At 40.0% G+C, this 25305-nt stretch overlaps 8 protein-coding genes across 8 annotated transcripts; 5 read left to right on the forward strand and 3 right to left on the reverse strand.

Moving 5' to 3' along the window:
• Nucleotides 1–2658: 2658 nt before the first annotated feature.
• On the reverse strand, nucleotides 2659–4629 carry EAE98_011362 (uncharacterized protein; the record flags this gene model as incomplete). The annotated part of the gene is made up of 5 exons (XM_038958984.1): nucleotides 2659–3668; nucleotides 3717–3898; nucleotides 3948–4109; nucleotides 4161–4335; nucleotides 4389–4629. The coding sequence occupies 5 exons, from the start codon at nucleotides 4627–4629 to the stop codon at nucleotides 2659–2661; spliced, it is 1770 nt and encodes a 589-aa protein (XP_038804663.1).
• A 1284-nt stretch (nucleotides 4630–5913) lies between these two features.
• On the forward strand, nucleotides 5914–6138 carry EAE98_011363 (uncharacterized protein; the record flags this gene model as incomplete). Its single annotated transcript, XM_038958985.1, has 2 exons — nucleotides 5914–5944; nucleotides 5972–6138. The coding sequence occupies 2 exons, from the start codon at nucleotides 5914–5916 to the stop codon at nucleotides 6136–6138; spliced, it is 198 nt and encodes a 65-aa protein (XP_038804664.1).
• A 365-nt stretch (nucleotides 6139–6503) lies between these two features.
• On the forward strand, nucleotides 6504–6707 carry EAE98_011364 (uncharacterized protein; the record flags this gene model as incomplete). The annotated part of the gene is made up of 1 exon (XM_038958986.1): nucleotides 6504–6707. The coding sequence occupies one exon, from the start codon at nucleotides 6504–6506 to the stop codon at nucleotides 6705–6707; it is 204 nt and encodes a 67-aa protein (XP_038804665.1).
• A 102-nt stretch (nucleotides 6708–6809) lies between these two features.
• Nucleotides 6810–7278, forward strand: EAE98_011365 (uncharacterized protein; the record flags this gene model as incomplete). Its single annotated transcript, XM_038958987.1, has 2 exons — nucleotides 6810–6873; nucleotides 6923–7278. 2 exons carry the CDS (start codon nucleotides 6810–6812, stop codon nucleotides 7276–7278), a joined length of 420 nt encoding a protein of 139 aa, XP_038804666.1.
• A 3721-nt stretch (nucleotides 7279–10999) lies between these two features.
• EAE98_011366 (uncharacterized protein) lies at nucleotides 11000–11512 on the forward strand (the record flags this gene model as incomplete). Its single annotated transcript, XM_038958988.1, has 2 exons — nucleotides 11000–11033; nucleotides 11292–11512. The coding sequence occupies 2 exons, from the start codon at nucleotides 11000–11002 to the stop codon at nucleotides 11510–11512; spliced, it is 255 nt and encodes an 84-aa protein (XP_038804667.1).
• A 4427-nt stretch (nucleotides 11513–15939) lies between these two features.
• Nucleotides 15940–16845, reverse strand: EAE98_011367 (uncharacterized protein; the record flags this gene model as incomplete). Its single annotated transcript, XM_038958989.1, has 2 exons — nucleotides 15940–16475; nucleotides 16533–16845. 2 exons carry the CDS (start codon nucleotides 16843–16845, stop codon nucleotides 15940–15942), a joined length of 849 nt encoding a protein of 282 aa, XP_038804668.1.
• A 516-nt stretch (nucleotides 16846–17361) lies between these two features.
• EAE98_011368 (uncharacterized protein) lies at nucleotides 17362–17997 on the forward strand (the record flags this gene model as incomplete). The annotated part of the gene is made up of 2 exons (XM_038958990.1): nucleotides 17362–17674; nucleotides 17729–17997. 2 exons carry the CDS (start codon nucleotides 17362–17364, stop codon nucleotides 17995–17997), a joined length of 582 nt encoding a protein of 193 aa, XP_038804669.1.
• Nucleotides 17998–18430: 433 nt separating this feature from the next.
• On the reverse strand, nucleotides 18431–18886 carry EAE98_011369 (uncharacterized protein; the record flags this gene model as incomplete). Its single annotated transcript, XM_038958991.1, has 1 exon — nucleotides 18431–18886. One exon carries the CDS (start codon nucleotides 18884–18886, stop codon nucleotides 18431–18433), a length of 456 nt encoding a protein of 151 aa, XP_038804670.1.
• Nucleotides 18887–25305: the final 6419 nt, after the last annotated feature.

The raw sequence follows: 25305 nt of genomic DNA on the forward strand, positions 1-25305 counted from the left end.
ATTAATAAGGTTTTTTCTTTTCCTTTTCTTTTAATAATCTTTTTGAGGTTGTATATTGAGTTAAATATTTTAGTATAAAAATACATTATTAAATTCTAAATATATATTTAGCTCAAGCAAAAATCTATTTTTGGGGTTTATATCAAATGATTCAAATCGGCCTCAGTATAGCGTGTCCCGGATTGGGTTGGAGTGGATTTTGCCGAGTATCCGCAAGCACCTAGTCTAGCTTTCGCCGACCCTCCGATGTCAGGTTAAATATACCCTCAAATACTCGCTTTTAGCCCTGTTTTTAACACTAAACACATATAAATCACTAGACTACATCATATTTACATACTCTGCATTAATCGTACTATTTTTCAAGTTTCTCTCAGTTTTTTTTAAATAATTATATATTATAAATTAATTAAGTTATCGTCATATTCATATAGCTATATTAATAAAGGAATTGAAACACTCGATTTATTAGATTTCAATGAAATTTAATTAATAGCATTAATATTTCAATATTACAAATTCTCCTGTCTTTATTATAATAACATAGCTAAGAAAACGAAGTTGAGGCGTTGTACGCCGAAAGTGCAAACCCGATAACATCACTCCTCGCGCTGGAAGGGGTGAAGTCTCTTGCAGGATCAAATCCCATCATTGTGAATATACCTTCAGACCTTTATGCTCGTACAGCTGTTCAATACAGAGCATTCTCAAGTGACTTCTGTTTTGGATAGGCTGGAATAGCACTTCATCATAAGCTCTGGGACACATTAGACAGAAGCTTCAATTTACCACATTCGGAAACGCATACCATCATTCTTCCTCACATTCTAGCATACAACGCGCCTTCAATACCGAAGATTATGAAGCGACGTCCAGAAATCCTGTCTGAGAGCAACAGGGATGCTATTCATGGTCTTAATGTGTTATTGCGAAAGCTTGATGTTAAACGTGGGCTTGCAGACTTTGGGTTCAAGGGGGATGATATTGACAAGGCAGCCGATCTCGCCGTCAAAAGTTCTTACTACAACCCTTGGAAGATTGACAGAGGAGCCATTAGAGAATTTATCAGGAAAGCATACGTGGGCGAGGACGCAAGAGCGGACTTTTAGTTGAATTGACTCATGTCATCACTCACTTGAGCCTTCTAGAACTATCAACACAACTTACAACTTAGGAAAAAACTTTTCAAAAGCTCTTGTCAGGAATAATTGTGTTTCTAAAACACAACGTTGTTTAAGCTTGAAGTATTCAACAGGAGACTTCAAAAAGGTTACAATTCCCGGAAAAGGTCTTTGAATCTGTATCTTATGTCTAGTGTCCGTTCCCTTTGCCATGTACAATCTAGCATCACCTGTAAAACGATCATTTTCCGCAGTGATCAATTTATTTGCCGATTCGGAAATTCGGAAGGCACTGTTCCTCAACTTGAACCAAGCCAAGACAAAACAAGTTGATGCGGTTTGTTCTTGGCCCATTGTCTGGCTGATGAAAATTGCAATTTGAGACTGACCAGGTTGGCGTGGCTGCACAGCGTTCCTTTTGCGTGTGCGTGATAGTGGGGCGGAAGTGGTACAGTACCATTCTGGACGCTATCCGGTGCCAATGCTTTGTAGGGATTCCTTCGCTTAACGTACTAACCTAAACCCCAGGTGTTTGAAGGGAAATCAATAATGGAAAGCCCATCACTATCCTAGCACCATATTATCAGGAAAGCCGGAAACCCACTATTCCGGGTTAGAGCAGCTTATGTGGGATATCTAGCGATCCAGCTCAACAGGTCGATTAAAGAGATAGCATGTTGAGCTCTTTTGATTAAATAAATCAACACAGAATCTGATGGTATGACGTCGTTCAAGCTCAACGAACCCAGGCTATGGACCCTTAAGAAGAAAATTGTTGTAATATTACTTACAGGCAAGTCACTAGCAATCTATCGGTATTATTTTAAGTTCTACACGCAATTTCATAACTAGCTTCCAAAACGTGACTTTTCTATGCTTCGCTAAAAGCACCTAAACTTTATATTTTAATTTACAATAATGCTATTAGTTTGATCTTAATACGAATCAAAATAATATTATATAACAAAGAACATTTGATACTATTATTTACTAGACCACATTCAAGAGTTATATCCCTGACCGTCAATAAAGAATCAGGAGACGGAAACAGAGGTCCGATGAATTGGCCAAGAGCAAAATGACTGCACATCCGACACAGTTCCTCGGAAAGCAGGACGAGACCCAAAGGAATTTTCAAGCTGGATATATCAGTCACTACCATAAATCACGAAAGGTAAAGATACTACCTCTAGCCATTGCTGATCATAGTCGGAGGTGGCCATATTTTTGTTTGGTGAAATCGTATGCGTACGGTAGTGTAAAAGTGAAAAGCTGAAGAAGTTCTACCAAGGTGTCACTGGGCTATTTATATCTGCATACTAAGTCATTAACCGAACAAGTTCTTCTAGACGCGGTAATAACTACCCCGCTTCCGGTGATAGCGATCACTCGAAGGAAATCGGATCGTTGAGTGTATGTCGGAGCTTGACCTCATGGACATCGAGGAACTCGTTTATGTCACTAGATCTTACGATGAGCTTCTGGATATATCTTTCCAAGTTCTATTTCCATAAATCTACACAAACTTAACATAAAACTAGTAAGAAAACGGCCTCATCTTGAATATGCTGGTTTCCTCGGGAAATGGCTCGGCAGGTATGTTAACCATGCCTGGTTGTAAGAAGTGAGCCAGATCGCCCTCTTGTGAATCAGTCTGCACGATAGACCAGCCATTTCCAATCCAAGCTAACCTATTGCACTCTTCTCCGTCATTCTCTCCTTCATATACGTAGTCGAAATCTTCCCATCTTGGCGATCGTAGACATTCCATTGCGTGCAACGTGCTTCCCGGCCAGAGACCAGTAACCTGATCCCCCTTCCCTCCATTGCTCCGATACCAACTACTACAATCATCAACGTAGACAGTCTTTTGAAAATAGTGATCAATGATCCTCGAGAAATCCTGGACTCTTCGCTTTTGTACTTCCATTCTAGCGATATTTTCTTTCTGAATCTTGCGAATACATTTGATGATGTAGTCGCCAGTCATCTCCATCATTACCGTCAATGAGCCAGTCCCAATCGCAGCATTGGGTCCTAGCATCATAAAGTAGTTTGGAAATCCATCAGTAGCCAGAGATAGATAAGTCTCCGGCCATGGCTCAAACTTCTCCTTCATGGACTGGCCGTTCCTTCCAATGACCGGGAAAACAGGGGGTGCAGATGCTTGAAAACCTGTTGCACAGACAAGGACGTCCAGTTCCCTTTCTTCACCACTCTTGAGTATCAGACCATTCGCGCTTGCTTTCAGAATAGGCGTGTCAATGAAATCGACGTTGTCTTCTACAAGTGCTTCGAGATATCCAGGCCCTGGCGTTAGTCTTCGGCAGCCTACACTGAATGAGGGCAAGAGCGCCTTAAAAATCTCTGGCTTTTTTGCAAGTCTTTCTTTCATGAGTTCTGTGAAATCATCTCTAGCTGCTTCTGAATATTTACTGCCTTTCAATGTCAAAGCGTGTGCCGAATTTGCGTCACGTGCTATTTTTGTCCGGAACTCCAAATAGTGTTCTGGGTCGTTTGCAAACCGAGCTTTCTGCTCTGCGGAGACTAGAATGCCTTAGTATGTGGAGTAGTCATGTTTTGAAGTCACTTTACAGTATGTTTCTTTGATTCCAAGTTTCTCCATTGCAATGTCACCAAACGGCCTAGAGATCCAAGTCTTGCTCCTGATAAAGCAACTCAGCTGTGCTCCAGGCACTTTCTGCAGCGAAGGAATGATCTGTATCGCGCTACTACCACCTCCGATGATGCCAATTCGTTTGTTTTTGAAGTCATAGCTGAATCACACGTCAGTAGAGTTTAGTTTAAAATAAAATTTGCACACACTTCATGTCCCAGGCTGCAGAATGCATTACAGGAATCTTGATGTCAGACAGTCCTTCGATTGTTGGCCAGGATATGTTGTTCAAGGTACCCCGGGCACTGATTACAACGTCGGCCTCATCGGTAACAGTCTCCCCTGTCTCGAGGTTCTTAACTTGGACCTTCCTGGACATAGATCAGCATTATGAGAATAAGCACTGCTTTGCGTGTGCGTACCATTTTGCCTTTTTGTCGTCCCATTGAGCACCAATAACTTCGTGCAAACATTTGATAAACCTGTCTACCGAGAACCTTTTGACAACATCTTCCAAATATTGTCGAATTTCTGGTGCAGGAGCATAAAAGCTGCTCCAATTTGGATTTGGAGCAAAAGTATACTGATAAGAGTGTGCTTTTGAAATCGTTAGTTTTGAGGAAAGAATGCCGTACTTATGCGTTACTAACATGGAATATCGCAGGCACAGCCTGGATATCTGTTCTCGTACCATGTTCCTCCCACTCCAGCATTCTTCTCATAGATCTTTAGGTTGACATTGCGAAGTCGCTCGGGTATTCGAACACCGCAATAAATTCCAGAAAAGCCAGCTCCAATGACGATTACACTGACTGGGCGAAGATTCTCAATGGCCGCATCTTTAATACTCTGAGGATTCGCATTGGTGACCACATCTGAAGGATCGATCATCTTGAATAAGTTGGTTGGGGAACATTTTCGGTCTCTTGACAATCTGTTTTAATATAAACATTGCATTGCCACGTGAATATCAACCAGGAAGCTGCAGTCGAAGGTGCAAGCTCAGTTCCGTTCGCGCCATTATCGGAAAGCGTCCACTATTTCCAATACTCTGTCCCTGATCCGATAGAATTCACCTATGCGTACAGCCGGCATTCGGCATTTTGCATTTTTTTACTGCCAATGGCGTCTTTTCAAAACCGGGGCAAACAATACATCCTCGACATCTTTCACATCTGCAGGGAAGTTTCCAAGGCACATGAGGTAAGGGTAAGGTATTTATTTCGGAAAGGGGACGTTGAAAGACGCTAAAGCCGGAAAGTGTACTCTACTGCCGGTACTGCATCCGCCTCATTGTGGATCTGTTCTCCGCAATTTGCCGAAACTAGTCACGTGTTGGTGGGATACAGGACAGGACAGGTAATCAGGTTTCATAAGTTGGCGTCAGTTTTATATTATACTTCTTTATACACTCCTGTACTGTCAATCATTTACCCTCACTGCTGCGCGTAATGCAAATCTTTTCATGATTTCTGGTATTTGAAGAGGTAACGTGATTCAACTCATAAGCTTACCTAGTAGACACTTCAATACGAGTAATGTCTGACAACAGATACCAGGCAAGTACCCAATGTGAAGTCAAAATACACCATTGAATTTTATATCGAAGCTTTAGGAAGAAAATAGGAGTCAAAGCAAGTTGAAAGTGCACCCCGGTGCATTATCCGTGACCCAGGGATGCTGCTACGTCACTGGGATAGCACAATAGCCCCCTAGCGAATTTACACGTTACACGGAAGAAAGCTCAGGGCGGGGAAGTCTTCCCCGAAAACTTGGATCATCTTTCTCGGCTTCACATATTCTCTCCAATATTGGTAATTTGTAAACAAGCAATTTAGCTTGCGCTGCTTCAATCTTCTTTCGTGAAAGCCCATCTTGACTGTACTTTGACTCGTTATTGACATTCAAATCTCAGATACCGCTCACAAGACTGCTCTAATCCTACGATTCTGGCCACACGTCGGAAGTTGTCAGTTTTTCAAAAGAAATCAGATGAATCTCGGGACTTCCGAATCTTCCCTTCCCTTGAGCTGCCTTTGTCTAGACTCAGCTCTCGACCTATTCAGTCCAGCGGTGGCCATAAAAATACAAAGTTGTCGTTATTGGAGTGAGTACCAGGTTCATAGTTAACAGCCAGATTAACTGATTATATTCCCGCAGGCTGGGCCAGCTGGAATGACGCTCACAGTGTTACTCGCAAGATACAGTCTGGGAGACATTTTAATGTTCTAAGACTCTAAACCGGGGACTTTGAAAGCTGGACAAGCTGACGGGCTCCAGCCGCGGACTTTGGGGGCTCTCAAGAGCTTGGACGTCGCGGACGAAACACTTAACCTGAATGCCATGTGTCAGAGGTGGCTTTCTGGAGCACAAAGAGCAACACTTCAACAGGAAAATTAGCTGCTATTGAGCGTACCTCCTTCGCGCCAGATGTCGTGGTTGCTTCGCGATGCAAACACGAAGTCACAATTCACCAAGTTCGCATTGAGCGAATTTTAGAAGAGAACCTAAATCAGTACTCAACGGAATATATCCAGCGATCGACAAGGCTTGTAGACTTCGTTCTGGATGCAGCTAGTGATGCTGAATACCCTTTGAAGATTTACCTCGAATAGTAAACTGCCGAAGGGAAGAAAGTACAAAAAACGGTTCGGAGTAAATGCCTGGTTGGTGCTCATTCACAAATTCGGAAGTCAATGGGACTCGAGCTTACAGGCGAAATAACAGACCATATTTGGGGCGTCGTATATTTTATTACAGACATAATGCTTCCTTATCTACGAAAACGCCATGCTATACATTCTGATGCAGGATCCGTCATGATCATTCCTCGTGAGCGCATCAGTACTGGCCAGTACTTGGCTCGACTTTATGTGCAGATCAAGACGAAATTCCTGCAAAAAAGCTCCGATCCGGGTAATCCAGTAGTACGGGAAAATACTCGCAACAGGCGAGCCGCAATCACTTGATTTCATTCTAGCATAAACACAACGTGTATTTTGCCTTGCACGATTTCCATCAGAAAGAATACATAGATCGATTGGTAGGCAGCGTATCAGATTGGGCAGCGTATGAATCCCACTTTTTCAATAAGTGACGATGCTGAGCGAAGTCGAGCTTTAATCGTTGCAGACTGTGAGTCCTGTCTCTTCCAATAAAATTAACCCTTTCTAACGTGCGAAAGCCTGTCATACGCATAGTCAAAAGACTGGGCAGGAGATGAACGTTTCCATGATGGATTCCTACAACCTCACCTGGAAACTAGCCCACGAGATCTACGCCCTGTCTCCTGGGCTGCCAGAAGCTAGCATTCTAAAAATATATGAATTCGAATTCATGACAGTTGCACGTATGCTTATTGAGTTTGACACCAAGTTTTCCTCGATATTTTCTGGACAGATAGTCTCTGATAGCTCTGTTGAGGGTCTGGCACAGGAGCAATTCCTCAAAGTCTTCAGCGATGGGAGTGGTTTCACAAGTGTTTGTAGAATCAAGTATCCGCAGAGCATCATAGCCAAGGCAATCAGCACAGAAAACTGACATCTAATTTCCAGCGATGATTATCTTCATGGAACTCCAAAGCCTGGAAGCAGACTACTTGCTTCCATGATAAGACGATACGCGGACTCATATCTGAGGCACTTACAAGATGTAACCTTATGCTTCTCTTTTTGTTCATTCCTTATAAACCATGCAAATTCTAACTTCAGATTTCCTTTCCACTGGACGTTTTCGCATTCTCGTATTGACAACGTGACACCTGCTAGAGCCGCATGGCAACTCGTCACGGGCATTGGTAGGAATTTGCAACAACATCATTCCAATATTCCCAAAGGGCACGGTGGAATTGGTTGCGATACATCTCTTTGTAGAGCGGGCATTTGAAAGGACAGATATTCCAACCTGTGTGAAGGAGTCTGTGGAAATGAAATTTCATGGTCCACTTGGTCAGAAGCTATCCAATACACATGGTGTGACTCAGGATGCAGGTCTCGTTATTGTAAGACCTGATGGTTATATTGGGCTACTTAGCTCTTTAGCGAATTTCTCACATACAGACAATTATTTAAGCCCATGTTTAGTGAGGGCTATGGATTGTCCGATTGTATTGAGGAAGGAGGGGAGAACGCAAACTTTATAGAAGAGTTTGTCACCAATTTCTTACACATATTACACTTCCAAAGTCGTTTTTGGTGTATGTGAGAGAGTTTCCGGAAGGCAGATGCGGGAAGGAGGCGATCTTCCCAGTACAAATACCACGTATCAGAGTCTACGATAGGTTTCTATGAAAACAGAGTTGAACTGTGCCTTCTTTGATCACCAGATAAAATGTTGGTTCTTCTGCACCCAAATATCGACAACGCGTGGTGGAAATGTAGAAGTTCAAGTTTCGAGTCTATGATAGGAAGACAAGGGAATTGAGACGTCGTGTTGGAGTCTGAATTACATATCGCCAATTAATGTAGGCGAGTCTCGGTCTCTGGGCTGTTGGGAACCGTGGCAATACTCTCACTCGTGTCATATTGTCTAGTAGTAATGATCTGGTCCATTTTGATCATTGATAAATGGTTCTCGTCACTGGTGAACGTGTGTAGAGGAAGGAGCCATGGTCGACTTCTCTATAATTAAATAATTGAGTCATATACGTGGTCTGAGGCGTCGAGCCTGCCGAGGTCTAGTCATATAACGGCCGCTATCTCGTAGTATAAGCAATATTATACTATAGTATACTATCCTAAAACTTTGATACATATCGAGATATTAATATAACATTTAATATATATAGAAAGCTAAATATATTACTCTCATGTCTATCCTGACATTTAATAATATTATTAATATATTAAAATACTAGAATCTATTCTAAAAATCTAGTTTTATATAATTCTATTTATATTAAATAATAGAATAAGTATATTATTCCTATTTAAATTTAGAAACATATAAAAATCACATAAAAAGAAATATATAAATCGATTTCTTAAATTATAATTCATAATTTTTTTTTTCTGAAAGATTATATATTAGATTGAAAAATTGTTTAATATTATAAAGTATTAATTGAGATCGCCTTAATTGTAAATTTGATATTTAATATTCAATAATAATATATAAAACAATAATACTTGAGGCTATTGCTATGTAATATATATATACATAAATTTCATTCTAAACCCAAGCCCAAAATAATACCCATGAATACTTACTTACTCACTGATATTTATATTCGAATTGACTTCAAATTAAATTGAATTAAACACACGAGTCCGTAACCCTCATTACAATCCCCAATCCCCAAGCTCAAAACTCAAAACCAAACAGGCAACAAGTTCTCCCTGAGCCCCCCCTCAGCCCCCCCTCCTCTCACATGTAACATATCCCCGTCACGCCCGTACCTACATAGATGATCCTCAGGACTTGGTTTCTCGGCAATTTATCCTGTTTATCTAAGCTGGGTATCTACTGTGTGATATTTTGTGGTTATTGGATGGGGAGGAATAGAGTTTGGAGCGAAAAGTATGGGGGCTTGGAAGTGACTGTGCGGAGTTTGGGTTTGGGTTGGTTTGGTTTGGCTTGGGGGTTTACTTTACGTAAGGGAGAGGGGGTGTGTGTTTGTGTTTGTGGGTTGATATTATGGTATGGGGTAAGGAATGATGGGGATTGGATGGGATGGAGTAGGTAGGTTAGTGGGTGGGTGAAATTGGGGTGGTGGGTGGAAAGTTGGAAGGAAAGGGAGGGAAGTGGAAAGCTGGAAATCTGGAAGGAAAGACAGCGGGACTAGGTATATGAAGAGCATGATGAAATGGGAATAGAAAATAAAGAAGGATAGGAGGAAAGAAAAGAGAGTAAAAGAAGGGGATCTGGGGGTGTGCGTGTGTGCGTGTGTGCGTGTGTAATCGTAGGTAGGTATGAGTGAGACAAAAACTGAGGAAAAGGGGTGTGCGGGGCCCCAGATTCGTGGACTGTTTTTGATGGTTGAGAGGATTTGAATACTAGATAAGTACTAGATATATGTGCTGTAATACAATATAATATCAGACCTATTTATATACTCGGTATACTATCTGAAATATCAATAAAATAGCAACTTGGATATATGTACCTATTCAGTATCGGTACATATCCTTCTATTTTGATTAAACCCCTCGGCCTTTACTTATCTAGGTAGGTGATTAACTCACTTACTCATGATTCATGAGTCGAACGAACAAGTTTCATTTCCTTACATGTCTTCATACTAGGTATCACCAAGCGTGAATACTCTGCAGCCATGATCCATCAAATCACGTTACAGATATCCTCGTATATGTATACCTAGGTATGTGGATTCTTCCTATTGCGATGATATTGATGAGCGATCATTTCGCTAATGAATGGAGGGGTTTATCATTACCTTGGTGGTGGTTGAACAGGCGGTATGTTTCAGTAGGTACTTTGGTAGGTAGTATTGAATATATCCCTAGTAAATAAACGAGAAAATGAATAATGTAACTCAGGTCCTTATCATTTATTTTCTCACTTACTTTACCAAATACTTAACTAAGCAATAAACACTTCACAAACTCTCCTTCCCTCCTTCTCAATCCTATATAAAAATTCCCTCATCCATTTCCTCTCCATCCAAACCCAAATTACCAATCCAACCACATCCAAAATCGCCCAAAAAACAAACATCTCACACCACATCATCTCACACGACATCTCAGCCAATCCCCATAATTACCCCAGATCCTTCCCTCAACACCCGAAGCTAAGTGGATATCCCTTTGTAAATAAGTGGGGCTTCTCACTCTATTCTGCATAAATCCCCAGATTACGCATTTCCGGCGTCATTAGCGAAGGTCAAAGAGGATTAGTGGCTTGGTGTTACCCCGCACGATGGACCAGTTAGATGCGCAGGCTTGAAACAGGAGGTTTGGGGTGGTATGATATGATATGGTGTGGGCTGAGAAGGGAGGAGGTACTTATGAGGAGGTATCTTCCTTCCTTTGGATGTTTGCTTTCGCCTTCTTCTTCTTCTTTTTATTACATCAAGAACAATACATTGCGATACATTACAATACAATCAAATCAATACACGGTTGATCAAATTCAATACGATAAATACTTCACATACCTTACTACACAATCGATTTGATATCATTCATCAAGAACGGTATCATCAACATCAACTTCAAATTCATCACTTGAAGCCTCCAATACATCACAACACGATCAATCACAGAATCTACAAAACAACACATATAATAAATCATTCATCATGGTTGCTGTTACTGGAGTTGTTACTGCTGGTGGTAAGTTTCATTTTATTCTTCGAAGAGTTGATTGTTTTGATATGATGGGTTGAACTTGTGAGTTGGAATGTGTTGTTGTGTCGCTTTTGTTGTTGATGTTCAAGAGTTTCATCTCATATCATATAAACATATCATCACGATCATAACAACACATATCCTCTTCATCCTCATCTCTATCTTTCTCTTTCCTTCCTCCATCACTCCCCCTTCCATCCATACCCCTCACCCTCAAACCCCAAAACTAACACTCCCCTCTAGCCTCAGCACTCGGTCTTGCAGCCGCTCTCGCATCCATGCATCTTCCTGCCAAAACCTACCGTGTAGAACGCACACGACGTCTCTCTCAACCCGCCGATCAAGATCAGGGTGAAATGGCACGCTTAGCTTTGCAAAAAACAAACTCTGCGGGTTCGATTACCGAGAAGACAAAGAGTGGCTTTCAACCGGGGAAGAAGGTTTTGGGTAGAGTTAAGGAGTAGATGTTTTAATGATGATGATGATGATGATGATGGTGGGTTATGATATGAATATGGGCTATGGATACGGTTATGGGATGAATGGACATGGATACTGGTATGAATGGATGGGTTACTATGAAATCATGATACGAGCAGTTAGTTACCAGACTTACTGACTTGACTTGATTGGGATCTTCATGAGTCGTCATGGATTGACATGACATGACAAATGATTATGGATGGGATGGAGTTTACTTTGCTTGTTTTGCTTGGGTTACATATTGTCACATACATACACACATCACACATGAGAAATCGACAAAAGTCTAGAAATAGATAGATTTTCTTTCGTTTCGTGGTTATATCGAGATGAGATGGAATGAATGTATATTTGACTTTCGCTCGTTCGAGGATGAATGTCATATCAACTCATAAAATTTGAAGATCTGGGATTCGATATTGTCTATGTGAATGCGATTTGATTTTTGTCTTTATATTTATTCTGATTTAGATTTAGATTCTAATAAAGCACAGGAGAAAGAAAAGAAAGGAAATGAGCTAACAAAACAGGTGATTGATACTATTAAAAGATACCAAATGACGTGTTTAAAACCGGACCGGGAATCTCGGGATGCGGAATTGAGTTTTATTTTTGAGTTTGGAGTTTGGAGTTTGGAGATGAGGGGTCTGGAATGGAATGGAATGGAATGATAATAGAATGATGAAATGATGGAATGGAATGGGAAGTGAAGCGAGACTTTCTTTCTTTCTTGATTAGGTAATTCTTCGATTCTCGATTTTATTTATTGATATTTGTGTTTATATTTGTATTTTATTAGTAGTTAGTAATTAGTAGTTAGTAGTTAGTAGTTAATGGTTAGCGATTTGAGATTTAGGATTTGAGATTTGAGGTTTAATAGTTTAGTAGTTTAGTAGTTTAGTAGTTTAGTAGTTTAGTAGTTAGTAGTTTAGTAGTTTAGTAGTTTAGTAGTTTAGTAGTTTAGTAGTTTAGTAGTTTAGTAGTTTAGTAGTTTAGTAGTTTAGTAGTTTAGTAGTTTAGTAGTTTAGTAGTTTAGTAGTTTAGTAGTTTAGTAGTTTAGTAGTTAGTAGTTTAGTAGTTTAGTAGTTTAGTAGTTTAGTAGTTTAGTAGTTTAGTAGTTAGTAGTTTAGTAGTTTAGTAGTTTAGTAGTTTAGTAGTTTAGTAGTTTAGAGTTGGAGTTGGAGATATAGGAATGAATTGATAAATGAATAGATTAATTTAATTGTTGATTATCGATTAGTTGTTTAAGTTGGAGATGTTTGAGATAGGAGTTTAGCTTGAGTAGATGAGAGGGGGGAGAGGGGGGAGGGGGGAGGGAGAGGGAGAGGAGGGAAGAGGATTTGTTAGTAATGAGTTTGAGAGATTTTTTTAGAGGGGGGAGGAAAGAAGGAGAAAGGAGGAATGATTTGACTTATAATATTTTGTTTTTGAGGATTGGAGTTTGAAGAATTGGGCTTAGGGATTTAGGTTTGAGGAGTAATTTCTTTGGGGGGTGGTTTGGAATGAATGAGGTTTTGTGATTACATTTCGTGGGTTGGGTTTTGTGGGTTGGGATTTGAAGCAATTATTGAGTATCTGGTTATTTTGATGGGGTTTGAAGAGGAAGCGGAAGCCAAGAGAGTGGAAGAGTAAAGAAAGAGGGGTATCGGGGGTTTTTTTTCTTTTGAGGGATTTTTGAATCTGGAGGTTGAGGTGGATGTGGATGTGGATGTGGAGGTTGAAGTTGGAAATATTGAAGTTTGGATTTTGTTGAGTGCCTAGGTAGGGAGAATGATTCAATTTTATGTTTTTTGATCGGATCCCTTTTTGATTTACGTTTTGTACTTCTTCATTGGTTCTCTAATTATCGATTCTTGAATTCTTGAATTCTTCAATTCTTCAATTCTTCAATTCTTTTATGCTTTCATTATTTATGTATAGAAACTCTTGAGATTTCCTTATTGATCATCAATTATCGGAGTCGTAATAGACATGTCTGAGCAAGGGAATTCAGTTGTGCGTTTTGAGTTTGGGAGGGGGCAAGAAGGAAAGATAGTGAGAGATTAAGTTGGATAATTTTGCCAAAGGGGAGGGGTTATGATGATTATCTGAAAATGAAGATATATAAGTGTTGTTGTCGTTATGATTTCATCGTCGTTAGATGTTACGACGTGATACTAACAATGAGGATAGAAAAGACAATCGAAACGTCATTTATCTATTCATTCCGATTTTGCTTCTGTTTGTAGGGTTTCATCTCTATTATTAAAAAACTATCTCCATCTCGTGCTAACTTCGCGCAAGGAGTGCAGTGTTCAATACATCTTTTCAGCCCTAGGCCTGGGACTCTTGAGTCCAGTGGGTAGCGTATCACGGCTTAAACTGAAAGGAAACATAACTTTATATAGGTAGGTACAAGACAGGCGAAAATTGAGAATTGAGAATCGAGATGTGGATACGGAGGGAATTGCAAAGTGCAGTTATATTTATTCACATTAAAGCTCTTTAAGGTTTTCAAGGATGGTAGACATAAAGACAAATTTCTCTCGAGGATACTTTTCGAAAGATAGTATCAATTACAAAGATGGAAGGTCTAGGACTGTCGAGGTGAGGCTGGAGCACGTCTTGAATCTCTTGCACAATCAACCTGATAGAAAAAGAGCTTCTAAAAGTCTCAGAGTCTGATGGATTCTTGATACTTAGCTACTGTGTTCCAGGAAGATTGCAAAATCTTTGTAGCCCCCGATCAAACTTGTCAGAACATAATAAAAGATAGTGAGAACTTCTGTCCCCAAGTCTGCCTGGTATGCTTGATCGAAATCTCACATCGTAAAGCGAAGCTAGTTTTTACCAAGTATTTGGCTGATCTCGTTTGCTGAGCCACCGCGCTAGTAGCATAGGGGGATCCGGGACTCGTGTTATTATCTGTTAATTACCAAAGGTTTAAGAATTCTAACGGTCGGAGTTCTGTGATTTCATTTTTCGTCTCTGTATCGAGCAGCCAGTTTTAGGGAGATGGCTATCTACTCTAAATCAATCATGGAGGCTGAGCTCCTACATGAACTTTTTACTGCGCCTCGCACATCACGGGTGCGAACATCATTTTCGAAGTCTTTAATTTCAAATGTACTAAATGTTCAAAAAATTCAATTAATTTGGATCAAACGTGCAACGTTCTTCCAATATCCCTCCTATATTCCCCTTTGAGATTTTCCCACCGCCACGCCTCTTCGTTCTGCTTTTCCTCCTCCACCCCCACTCCTCCTTATCGGTTATTTACCTGTGCCTTACTAGCGAACCGTAAACGAGTGAGCACAATCTAGCCTTCCTAATAGAGCTTCTATGAAGTCATCATTTATAAAAGGTAACAAAAATGAAATGCTTTTCGTTCGATTGGGAAAGAGAAAAGAAAGTTCCTTGCTCTCACTCTTTACCACGAGAGCAACTTTTTCCACCCAACAGACCAGCCGAAGGACCAGGCTGACCTGAGAAATTTAACAGTATTCGATTAGACTGTACGGTTCATAAGGACGATTTCTTCGATTCAAGTGTGCACTGCGTTGTAGCTGAGGAGAGAAAAAAGGGATGTTGTAGGCTGACCTTACAACCGTGGCGCTAGAATCACTTCAATAAGTGGTTCAGCGCAGTGGTTGATTCAAGTCAGATTCTTCTAACTACGGGTTGAGAGCCCTGACTATAAACGCATGCTCTCCTGTACTACATGGGACTGGTCAAGTCTTTGAATGCCCTTATTTAGGCATATGCCGTACAACTGACTGGTTCCTGTGGTCTCTCCCGTAGTCCATGAAATCCTAATCCGACAGATGTGTAGGACCCAGGCGGATTAGAGGTGATCACAGGCCTCTCCTGCGGCCAAGAAGAACGATGGCGTGATATCGGATTCCAGCGGAAAGGCTATCAGTGTTAAGAGCTACACGATCGACGTATGGGATGCTTTGACGTCAACATTCACTAGTGGGTGTACAGATTCGTGAGACTCGCTATAAGTGAAGCATAATTTCGCATCAAAAATCAACATTTTTAAAAGTCTATTTCATAAATCAATTTGTTATATTATTGATTAAAACTTCAAGATTATATTAAGCAAGCTTCGAAATATGCTATATCGAAGTTTCACCTCATAAATATCAATTTTTAAATCAAAAACCACAATATTACATCTTTATATTAAATAATATTGAAGGGGGAAAACTAAACTAAATTCGATCATCAAACTTCAAATTAAGAGATTAGGAGATTGAGAGATTGAGATTTGGATGTCTAAAACCAGCAATCTGTATTAAAATGTTGATGTTTTTACGATTTGTCTCAAACAGACGTCATATAGAGTCGATTTTCGATTGCAAGCATGATCGGCACACTATGATGAACATTCATATATACCCAAGCAAAAAGCTGATAATCAAACTCAAGTATTATTTGTTCCGACAAAAACTACTAATACAGCAGCGTAGGTCGCTGTTGCTGTAAGTGTATCCTTGTTGTCAATTTTAAACCCTAGACTAACACTTAGAGCAAACAGTATAACAGCCACCGATACTGTCACGAGACTCTTAACTTTCCCCGCATCGATGCTCATAATAAGCATCGGTACAATGAGAGCCGCTCCGCCCCCAACGGCAATGATGAACCTGGCCAGCCAGTCTACGAATGGCGAGTAGGTCTCAGGGAGGCTATTCTTATAGAAATCAGTCCGGCGTGCGCTTTGCTCCGTGGTCGACCATGAGAGCCTCTTGTGCAAGTATTTGCGCAAGAACTCTCGTACGGCATCTCTGGCAAGAGGGATCTTGTGCAAAAGCGAGAGGTAATTTGTATCGTAAGGGGCGCCATCACGATTAGCAATGCTTGGAAAGCCGTGTTCAAGGAAGATGCGGTGGTTCATGGTGATGGAGGGCGGAACGCGGCTGAGATTACTCATATATTCAGTATCTCGGATTGCTGTTACTTGTGAATGTCAGAAACTGGAGATATGGGGGTTTGTATCTGGGAATATTCCAGTACCATAGTCATGCATGGTTTCCTTAAGCTTGACCATCTGTGCCTCCGATGTTGTTCTCTTCTGCCATATCTCTGCTTTTATCTCTGCCAGGATATTGTGGAGATGTATAGTGTTCAGGCGTTGTAATGCAGCAAACTCGGGATATAACAGTTCGTCTTTTCCCAGCCCATTATTGTATTGCACGAGCTGGTCCCAATATCGATTTTCGGAAGTTTTCGGTTCTGCAAGAGTTCTCGAGTCCTCTGTCGGATTTCTTTCATCGCTAGTTAGCTGATCAGAGCTTGATAGTGGTTTTATGATATCCCCTGATGACATTTTGGGAAGCTCTGAGTACTATAAACTCTAGACTTTCAATCGATACTACGTGCGGCTGATATATCTAGCCGCCTTGGTTCTGCCACCAATTATATGCTTCCATCCGCACATTTTTGTTTTGCCTCTTCCAAAGTATCAAAAGAGGTCCTTTGAGAAGCATTATAAGTGTTTCTGAGGAGATATAAGATATACACCCTTACATTTCCAAAGTAATCACTAAGCAATTATTATCACTTTTTTGATCAATAATTTCAAAAGATCTAAGAATTCACTCTTTCGACAAGTCCTAAATTGTGCTAATACACAACACCTATATCCAGTTTTACCCAAAGGCGGTGAGACAGATAACAACCTGTGGGACCGACGAGACCGCAGCCTCATTACTATCTTACCTGGCGACGATATATCGATATATCCTAGAAAACTTCCTGTTCCTGGCTGATTTGAGAGTGCGCTATTATTATTTTATTGTTACTGCTCACACCCAATCTACGATAATTTCTGCGAAACAGAAAGATGAATCTCTCTAGATCACAGGGTGAAGTTCGGCGATACAGAGAGTTTATTCCGGCAAATCGCTCGTCGGGATCAAAAATCCTGATAGGAGAGTGTACGTTGTCTATGATATCAAATTTGACGAAAGCTGCGGACTTAGTAAAGAGTATCGAAACCAAGAGACTCGAAGATGAGCAGCGATTGAAGGGCGTGAGCAAGGCCGGTGAATCAGATCCAGCTGCCGAGAAACTTTTTGGCCAGATTGTTATGAGCGCAACTGAGATTAAAACAGCGCTGGAGAAAGTTGAAAAGAGAACTCGGGTCTTGACTGATGGTACGCCCTGTATGACTCTCGATGGCACAGAATAAGAGACGCTAACAAGAACAGCAAAGAAAGGAGGAGTCGAAATCTGTGCAAAGACGAAGACGATGCTTGTGGACCCACTTGGCGAAATGATGAATACACAATGGCTCCCTCAGACAGATCTTGCTGAGAATGCAATTAAGAAAGACTGGACAAAATACAGTGAGGTTTGTCAGAGTATCACCTCTGATATGATAGCGCATTTGGGGGGGTATAAACAGCTTGAGAATAGTAGTGAATCTACTAGCTCCCCACTTCTTAAGAAGAATACAGCACAGTGTAATATATTATAAATGTTTACATTTCGGTATAACATATATATGACCTCTGAATAAATGTTATTTTGGAACATGAACTATTCTTTGTAGTATAAATAATGAGTTTGATATTTTCATACATAATAAGAGGGATTTCACCAGAGAAATTGGCCGCTTGTAAGGTTAGCCGTGCGCACGGAGACTAACACCCACTGAACAAGATTCTTTCAGTCCTTTGTCCCAGCATATACCAAGGTATAAGATGGCACAGAGCTTGAGCTGTTGTCTATTCGCCTATGGGAACCAATCTTATTTACCTCGGGGCGAGAACATATTCCAATGTGTATGTATCACGGGCCGAGTCCCGCCGGGGAACTTGCCAAAGATGCGACTTGCCCTCTTTCTTGTATGCTAGTAGGCACTGCTCGTCTGGCTCCAACAATCGACTGCAATTGCTCATCCTCGAACGTCACGGCTCGTACTCGCTCAAATTTGCGTCATCGTCGCTACTAGACTTGGAATCGCTGTCGCTCAAACTGCCATCGCTATCGCTACTGGGTGGGGCACTCCTTCGCGATGCAAACTCTCTGCCATCGGCAGTTCTGATTTTATAGCACCGAGTGCGCGTCACATCGATGTGGTCACAGGCTTCTTCTGCGGCAGTCGACAAAGTCGCACCATGAAACAAGACCTGGAATAAGGTATACCGGCTAAAGCCAGTTAAGGGGAAAGAATCTTGTTTTTTCGACTTGATTATGAGATCGTCAATCTTGCCAGAATGACTGATGACTTCAATGAGCCTATCAAGATGGCTGAAAAAGACTCCTCGCTTGTCATAACTGTCTTGGATATTCTTATATCCTCCCTTTCTGGTGATACAATCAAGTTGATCTACTAGGCCAAGAAATGTGCTTGCTGGTGTCATATTGTTAAAGTAATGTTTCTTTTTTCAATTTTGATTATCGTTTGGAAGATATTTCAAGTTTTAGCATGTTTCTAGTGTAAGTTTGACAGCTTGACTTACTATTATCTCAACTTTTTGTAACGATGAACATACATCGAAGACAGCGATGAGTAGTATTTCTTTATTGTCAACTCATCTAGTCATATCATTATCGCTATACTTGAACTCCACATCTAGTATACCAATATCCCCCTTTCTCTTCAAGATGTTAAAGCAGAGAAAAGCAGTTGTGAGGAGCGGAGACTTGGCTATTGTATTCCCCATAAGTCCATATTCTCTTAGGATATCTCATAATGTTTATGAAAAGGAGAGAAAAGTATACAGCTTATATGCCTCCATACAGAGAGTCTGGACTTCAAGATGTGGGATGTAAGATTCATTCTAGTTTAATCGTTTTCGCACCGTCGATATTCTGTGAACAGCAAATCCTTCTTGGCCCTCCTCTTGTCTGATCAATACGTATGAATAACTCCATGGTCACGAGGACAAGAGGAGAGAACATATAACCCCTCCGCATCCCTTCATAGGTAATCCATAAACCGTAAACCAGGTAAACACGACCGACTCAGGAAAGATTCTGAAGTGAAGAAATATCCGAGTAGACTCTCTTATTGCGATTTGGAGATCTATTGTGTTATAAACTTGAAGATGGCGATACTGTTGGGAGTAGGAGGAGAATCGAGTCTGGGATTTTGAGAGTCAGTGGTAAGTTTTTTGACAATGAAAATAAGATTTCATTAAGTTTAACAGCGTGACTGTCAAATATGAGATGTTATTGAAAGTTCCTTCTTTACCCGGGATAATTTCATGACATAAGGAGAGAATGGTCGTTGAACCATCTATATGCCATCCACGAATCAGATTTTCCTCGGTAGCGAGTTGTATCAAGTTGATGTTCTTGTAGCTAATCCTCAATACTCTTTGCCTCTATTTATGTAGTATGAATTGAATCTTGAAGAAAGAGCAAAGTAAAGGGTGTCATTCACTATCTTCAAAGGCTCAATGTGATATGCTGGGCTATGAGGATTCTTTTACTGCGAGAATCACCCTCTATCCAGTGGATCGAGAGATGTTCTAGCATCTACACTATAACCCGCTATTATGGAATTATAGGCTGGCTATATATAGATCGTCTACTTTCTAGAGACTGTTCACTAAAAATCAAGTGCGGAAGCAGAAATCTCGCGCGATGGCATCTTAGTAAGACATACTATCCGTTTCTCTACAGCTGTTTCTGATTAGATATTCTCAGTATCAAATAGAGGGGAGATGTTTTCGCACATCATATTTCAAGAGACGATATAACAGCACTCATACTCATCGATAACAACAAAAAAATATCCATCAAACGACAACAAAAATCTACCTCATCACATCTCTGCCAATTTTTCACACTAGCAAGATACTAAATATCAGCCAGCCAGACACGCAAAAACCCCAGGATCTGACAAAATTACTCCCACCAAACTGATGGCAAAACGCATAATTCAGTTGCAAGATAGTTCTATCAAGGCCGCCCTGTGCACATACACTCTTCTTTTCCAAACTTTGCCTAGAGGGTGTGCTCGGAGTGGAGTAGGAGGGATATGGAGGAGTAGGAGAGATATAGAGAGGTATTTATGTTGATAGATGAATTGATATTTTAGTTGAGTTTGAATGGCTTATGATTCACTGGAATATCTGAGCCTTAGCGTATATTGAATGATCTGGTTTATTGATGAGGCGAAGGGGGGTAAATAAGCGATGGATATTGTAGATAGCCCGATATCAATCAGTAAATCAAAATGAGATGGTGAATTCCACTTCACAGAACCTAGACTTGAGAAATATATTATCAGTCGCTACCTATTTAAGAGGGATTTCGATCCAGATAATCAACTCCAATTAATTTGGCTACTATTGAGAAGGCGGTCTATGTGTCAGTACCGAACTCTGTCCCGTCAGAAATTCGCAGATCTATTCCACAATTCTTGACAGAATCATGGAAGACAAAACAAAGATTCTCGCATGGTTTTCGCTATCATCTCATACTTATCAACACACACGTGAAAGATCTCAATGACAATAAAATTATCGTCGAGAATTAGCACAAGCGAGAGTATTGACAATAATATAATCCACCATCATCTGATCTAAAAATCACAAGTATGAAAATGCATGCTCTCTTTCCACAAGTACCGCGAGCTCTTGCCAACTTTCTCTTTTCCAGTAAATTTTCCAGTTTGCATTCGGTAAATGCTTATTTAGGCTACATTTGTTATCAATATCGTCAAAAAAGTCGATCCGAACGGGCTCTTACTAGTCTGCTTACTTTCGCAGTCTGTGATTTCACATAGATAGTCCACTGAAAAGTGTTCCTCATAACCGCGAGTATTCCTTACCTAAACCATTACATAAAATGTTCCTGGAAAGAACTTCTCAATCTAGGAATAGAATTGTGCTTGAGATCAGAAGCACCGGCTCAGATGTATTTACATATCTCGTGGACTTTGAGGCTTATTGTTTCGACGAGGAAGAATTAATAGTCATAGTATCAATGATAGTAACAATATATACTGTAGCTAATAAAAACCCACCATCAGACGAAATCAAAACCACAACAATAACACAGAAAACGCAATTTCACTTTGCTCTGCCCTAAGTCTAGATCGTCTTCCAATCCATCCCCTGATACCTCGCAGCATTGAAGAATTTCATGTATCTCAATCACCTTACAGAAATCCACAACCTATCCTAACAATACGCCATATCATTCATCTATACACAGAACCAAAAGCAATAGATTCCACCCCTTTTATATCCATATCTATCCCCATCTCATTCCCAGCAAAACCAGAAACCCCCTATCCCATGTCTTCGAAAGATACCAGGAGAAATAAAATACGCAATCAAAAGGCTCTATCAAACCAAAAACCAAAAAAACAATTAATGCATGAAACACATTGCAGTAAATCTAGATCCCATACCTAGTACAAGATTTTGAGCTAGAGATTAAATATCGACTTGTATTTGTTGAATTGATGATTTGATTTGATTTGGAGCGTTTAGGAATGAGAATGATGGTGATAACAGGAATGATAATAATAAAATCAAACTCACTATCTTTTTTAAGAATATACTCTTTTATCAAATCTCATCAAATCCTATTACGTCTTCTCCTCTCTTCCCTCCTTCTAAACTACCTAACTATACCTACCTACCTCCAAAACCCTTTCCACAATCTCAAGAATTCCTCAAACACTATTACATTTCTTAGAATATCTCTCCATATATAATTTATAACCATAACTGTCAGGGAAATTATTAATTTACATTATAAATCACAAACCACCTATAACTCTCATTTCCCCATTTCCCCATCCTCATTCTCATCCTCATTCATCTTTACCCCAAATTTCTCCCCTTCCATCTCTCCATCTCTACATATAACAAATCCATCAAACCACCCCTTTCATTCCAAAGCAGTAAATCCGTTTATTAACATGTCTACATATATTAACTAAACCACAGAGAGAATATATATTCACATATATATATATACATACCTAACTCATCCATCTCAATTCCAAACATATTAATAAAAATTATAAAAATATAAAAATACTCCTAGAATCGAAGATGAATAAATAATCACTGATAGCCAGTTTTCGAGAGGAATAGATTTTGCTCGCTTGAGGAATAGTAATCCGGATTTGATATTTAGATAGGTATTTAGTACTATACATTTTTGTCTCGAGATTTTTTGACTTGTTTTTTATGGCTGTCGATACCTACCTAGGCACTTAATGGGAGTTATGATGTATATTGTTAGATTAATTAGGATTGTTATCATTTTAATTTTTAGTATTTAAATAATTATTACAGTACATGAAAAATCGTAGAATCTCAAGGAAAGATAGGTATATATTTCAATCAAACAATGATATCACCCCAAGTAGCCAGTTGAAGCGAGTCAACATGAACTCTGACCCCTAAAATCGATTTCCGAAATAGCCAGCTTACCAGATGCAAACTTTCGCAAGAAGTGCGCAATATGTAGCACCTCGAGACGCAAAAATCAAAGAATACCTACTAGTGCAATTTCTGAGATTTCTCTGGAGGGAGTTTCGAGGTTGTTCACTTGAACATTAACGTAGTAGGTATTCATGGTGTCCATTCCCTAGATAATGTCTACTCATCAAACATAGAAATTTCATATCAACTTCACGTCAATCTACCAGATACTTAATCATCAATTTTCCATCCCTCCAAAACCCATCGCACGCAAACATTCTTCCAAAAACCTCCTCATCGCCACTAACGAAATACCATATCTCATCACCCTATTCTCATCCCACGAAGAATACAATCCAATTAACAAACCATCATCAGCTCTCATCAAGATACCTCGAATATCCCCATAAATCCACGCATCAAATTTCAAGCTTCCAATCTCTGAATTCTCATGCTGATTCTATCCCTATCTCATCCCACAAAAAGATCCTTTCGATACCTACCTCAACAAGAATATACTTTATCTTTCAATTATCCGGAGATTCCAAATCATCGCCTCCCGGATGTTCAATACATATAATGCATATCCCATGATCCGGAAGCTGTACTGCCAATTCCACAATGAAAATTCTGGGATACTATCCCCAATAAATCATCACCAATTTCCATCGTCACAACTTTCCAGGGCGCCAAATCACATTTTTGATCCCAAACACGACATTCGATCGATTGCAAGACCAGTATAATAAAAAGTCATTGTTGTGGTTTGGATTTCCATTCTTCTTCGCTCTCGCTAATGCAATGAGAATATGTAACTATACATCCTGCAGGATCAATACAAACCGCAGTACCGGCTTCAAATTGCTCGAAAATCAAAATTGATATTAATAAATTGCGCACATGAATTTTGGATGGTAGATTTTTAAGTTTGGATAATGGTAGCTTTAAGTCGTGATTGTTTCTTGCGAAGAAACGTAAGTTCGACTTGGTTCAGCCCTCGTAAGGTGGAAGATGATGGTATGAGTTGAATCTTTTCATTCGTTCTTGGTGCGTAATGTGAGGTTTTATTAGAGACAAATTTCACCAATTATTTCAAATTTGCAGTCGGTTTGAATGGAGTGGATTTTTCGGGTTTGTATCTAGAATCGAGGATCTCAGTATGCGTTTGTTGTTGATCATATTCGTATTGGCGAATTGGATGCTTGACTCTATTCGCACGTACCTACCTATTCGAACTTGGAGTTTTTTGTAAGCATCGATATTCAATGTCGGTAATGTATAACACCAATCCCCAACATTTCATTGCTGGATTGAATACTTTGTATCGTAATGTCAAGTCATGTCGTGTCGTGTCCAAAAGGGCTTCTGCATCTCGATCTTGAATGGTCTAGATGTACCTACCGATGTATGCAATGTTAGATGTGAGTCTGGCCACGATCTTTTCCAGGTAGTTTCTCAGGGGCGTTTTACAGACCAAGGTCTGGCCAAAGTCCGATGTGCAACAAAATTGTTTGTGAATTCTGTGTTTGGTCGGTTTGTTTGGTTATGAATGAAGTTTATATTGTTAGAGGATCTCTAATCAATTTCTAATCAGTATGTGGTATAACTTGAGGATATTTCTTCTCTTTTCACTGGTGGCCTCCATTTTGAAGGGAAGAATACGAATGGGAACGTGCACTGGGTGGATGGTATGGCACACAATGTTTGTGTGTATCACGTGATATGTGATATTTTCTGGTGATAGCACTACGATCTTGAATGGATGAATTAGTTGAGTCCTGATAATCTGTAAGCTATATTCGCATATCCAAAAAGGGTGATTGAACACCAGTTAGAGGTTACTCTACTATAAAATGTGATATACCATTTGAGATTTCCCGAGCACGTGCACTCCTAGAAATCCAATCTCTTGTCAATCTAGAACTATGAATGAGGACGAGAGTTGTCAAATCACAAGTCTATGGACCACAATTCCACTTCTCATCTGATCTTCAATAGCCTATGAACATAATGTTACTGGTAATAGCAACGTATCAAGTCTGGATCTCTCTCTAAGCCTTCCACTTCCCCCCGCATTTTCATCTGAAAGTCCGGAGATTCTATCCCAATGTTAGGATTCCGTGTCATTTCTTTCAGGAGACTTTTCCAAATATCCTGAGAGTTCTTTCTGTTCGTGTTTCGAGAATCTGATAGATTTTGTATATATAATCTCACCTCACGGACAAGACCAGCACAATAGTCCAAAATGTCTCTGAAAAGCTGTCAACCTTATGCCACCACTAGCCGAGTATGCACACAATCACACATTGACCGATTCAATATGTTGATCCGACAACAAAATCAATGAACATCTTTCACATAATCTGATTTCACCATTTATTCCAGAA

The sequence above is a fragment of the Botrytis deweyae genome (genome assembly GCF_014898535.1).
Source record: "Botrytis deweyae strain B1 chromosome Unknown BDEW_047, whole genome shotgun sequence".
Lineage (NCBI taxonomy): Eukaryota > Fungi > Ascomycota > Leotiomycetes > Helotiales > Sclerotiniaceae > Botrytis > Botrytis deweyae.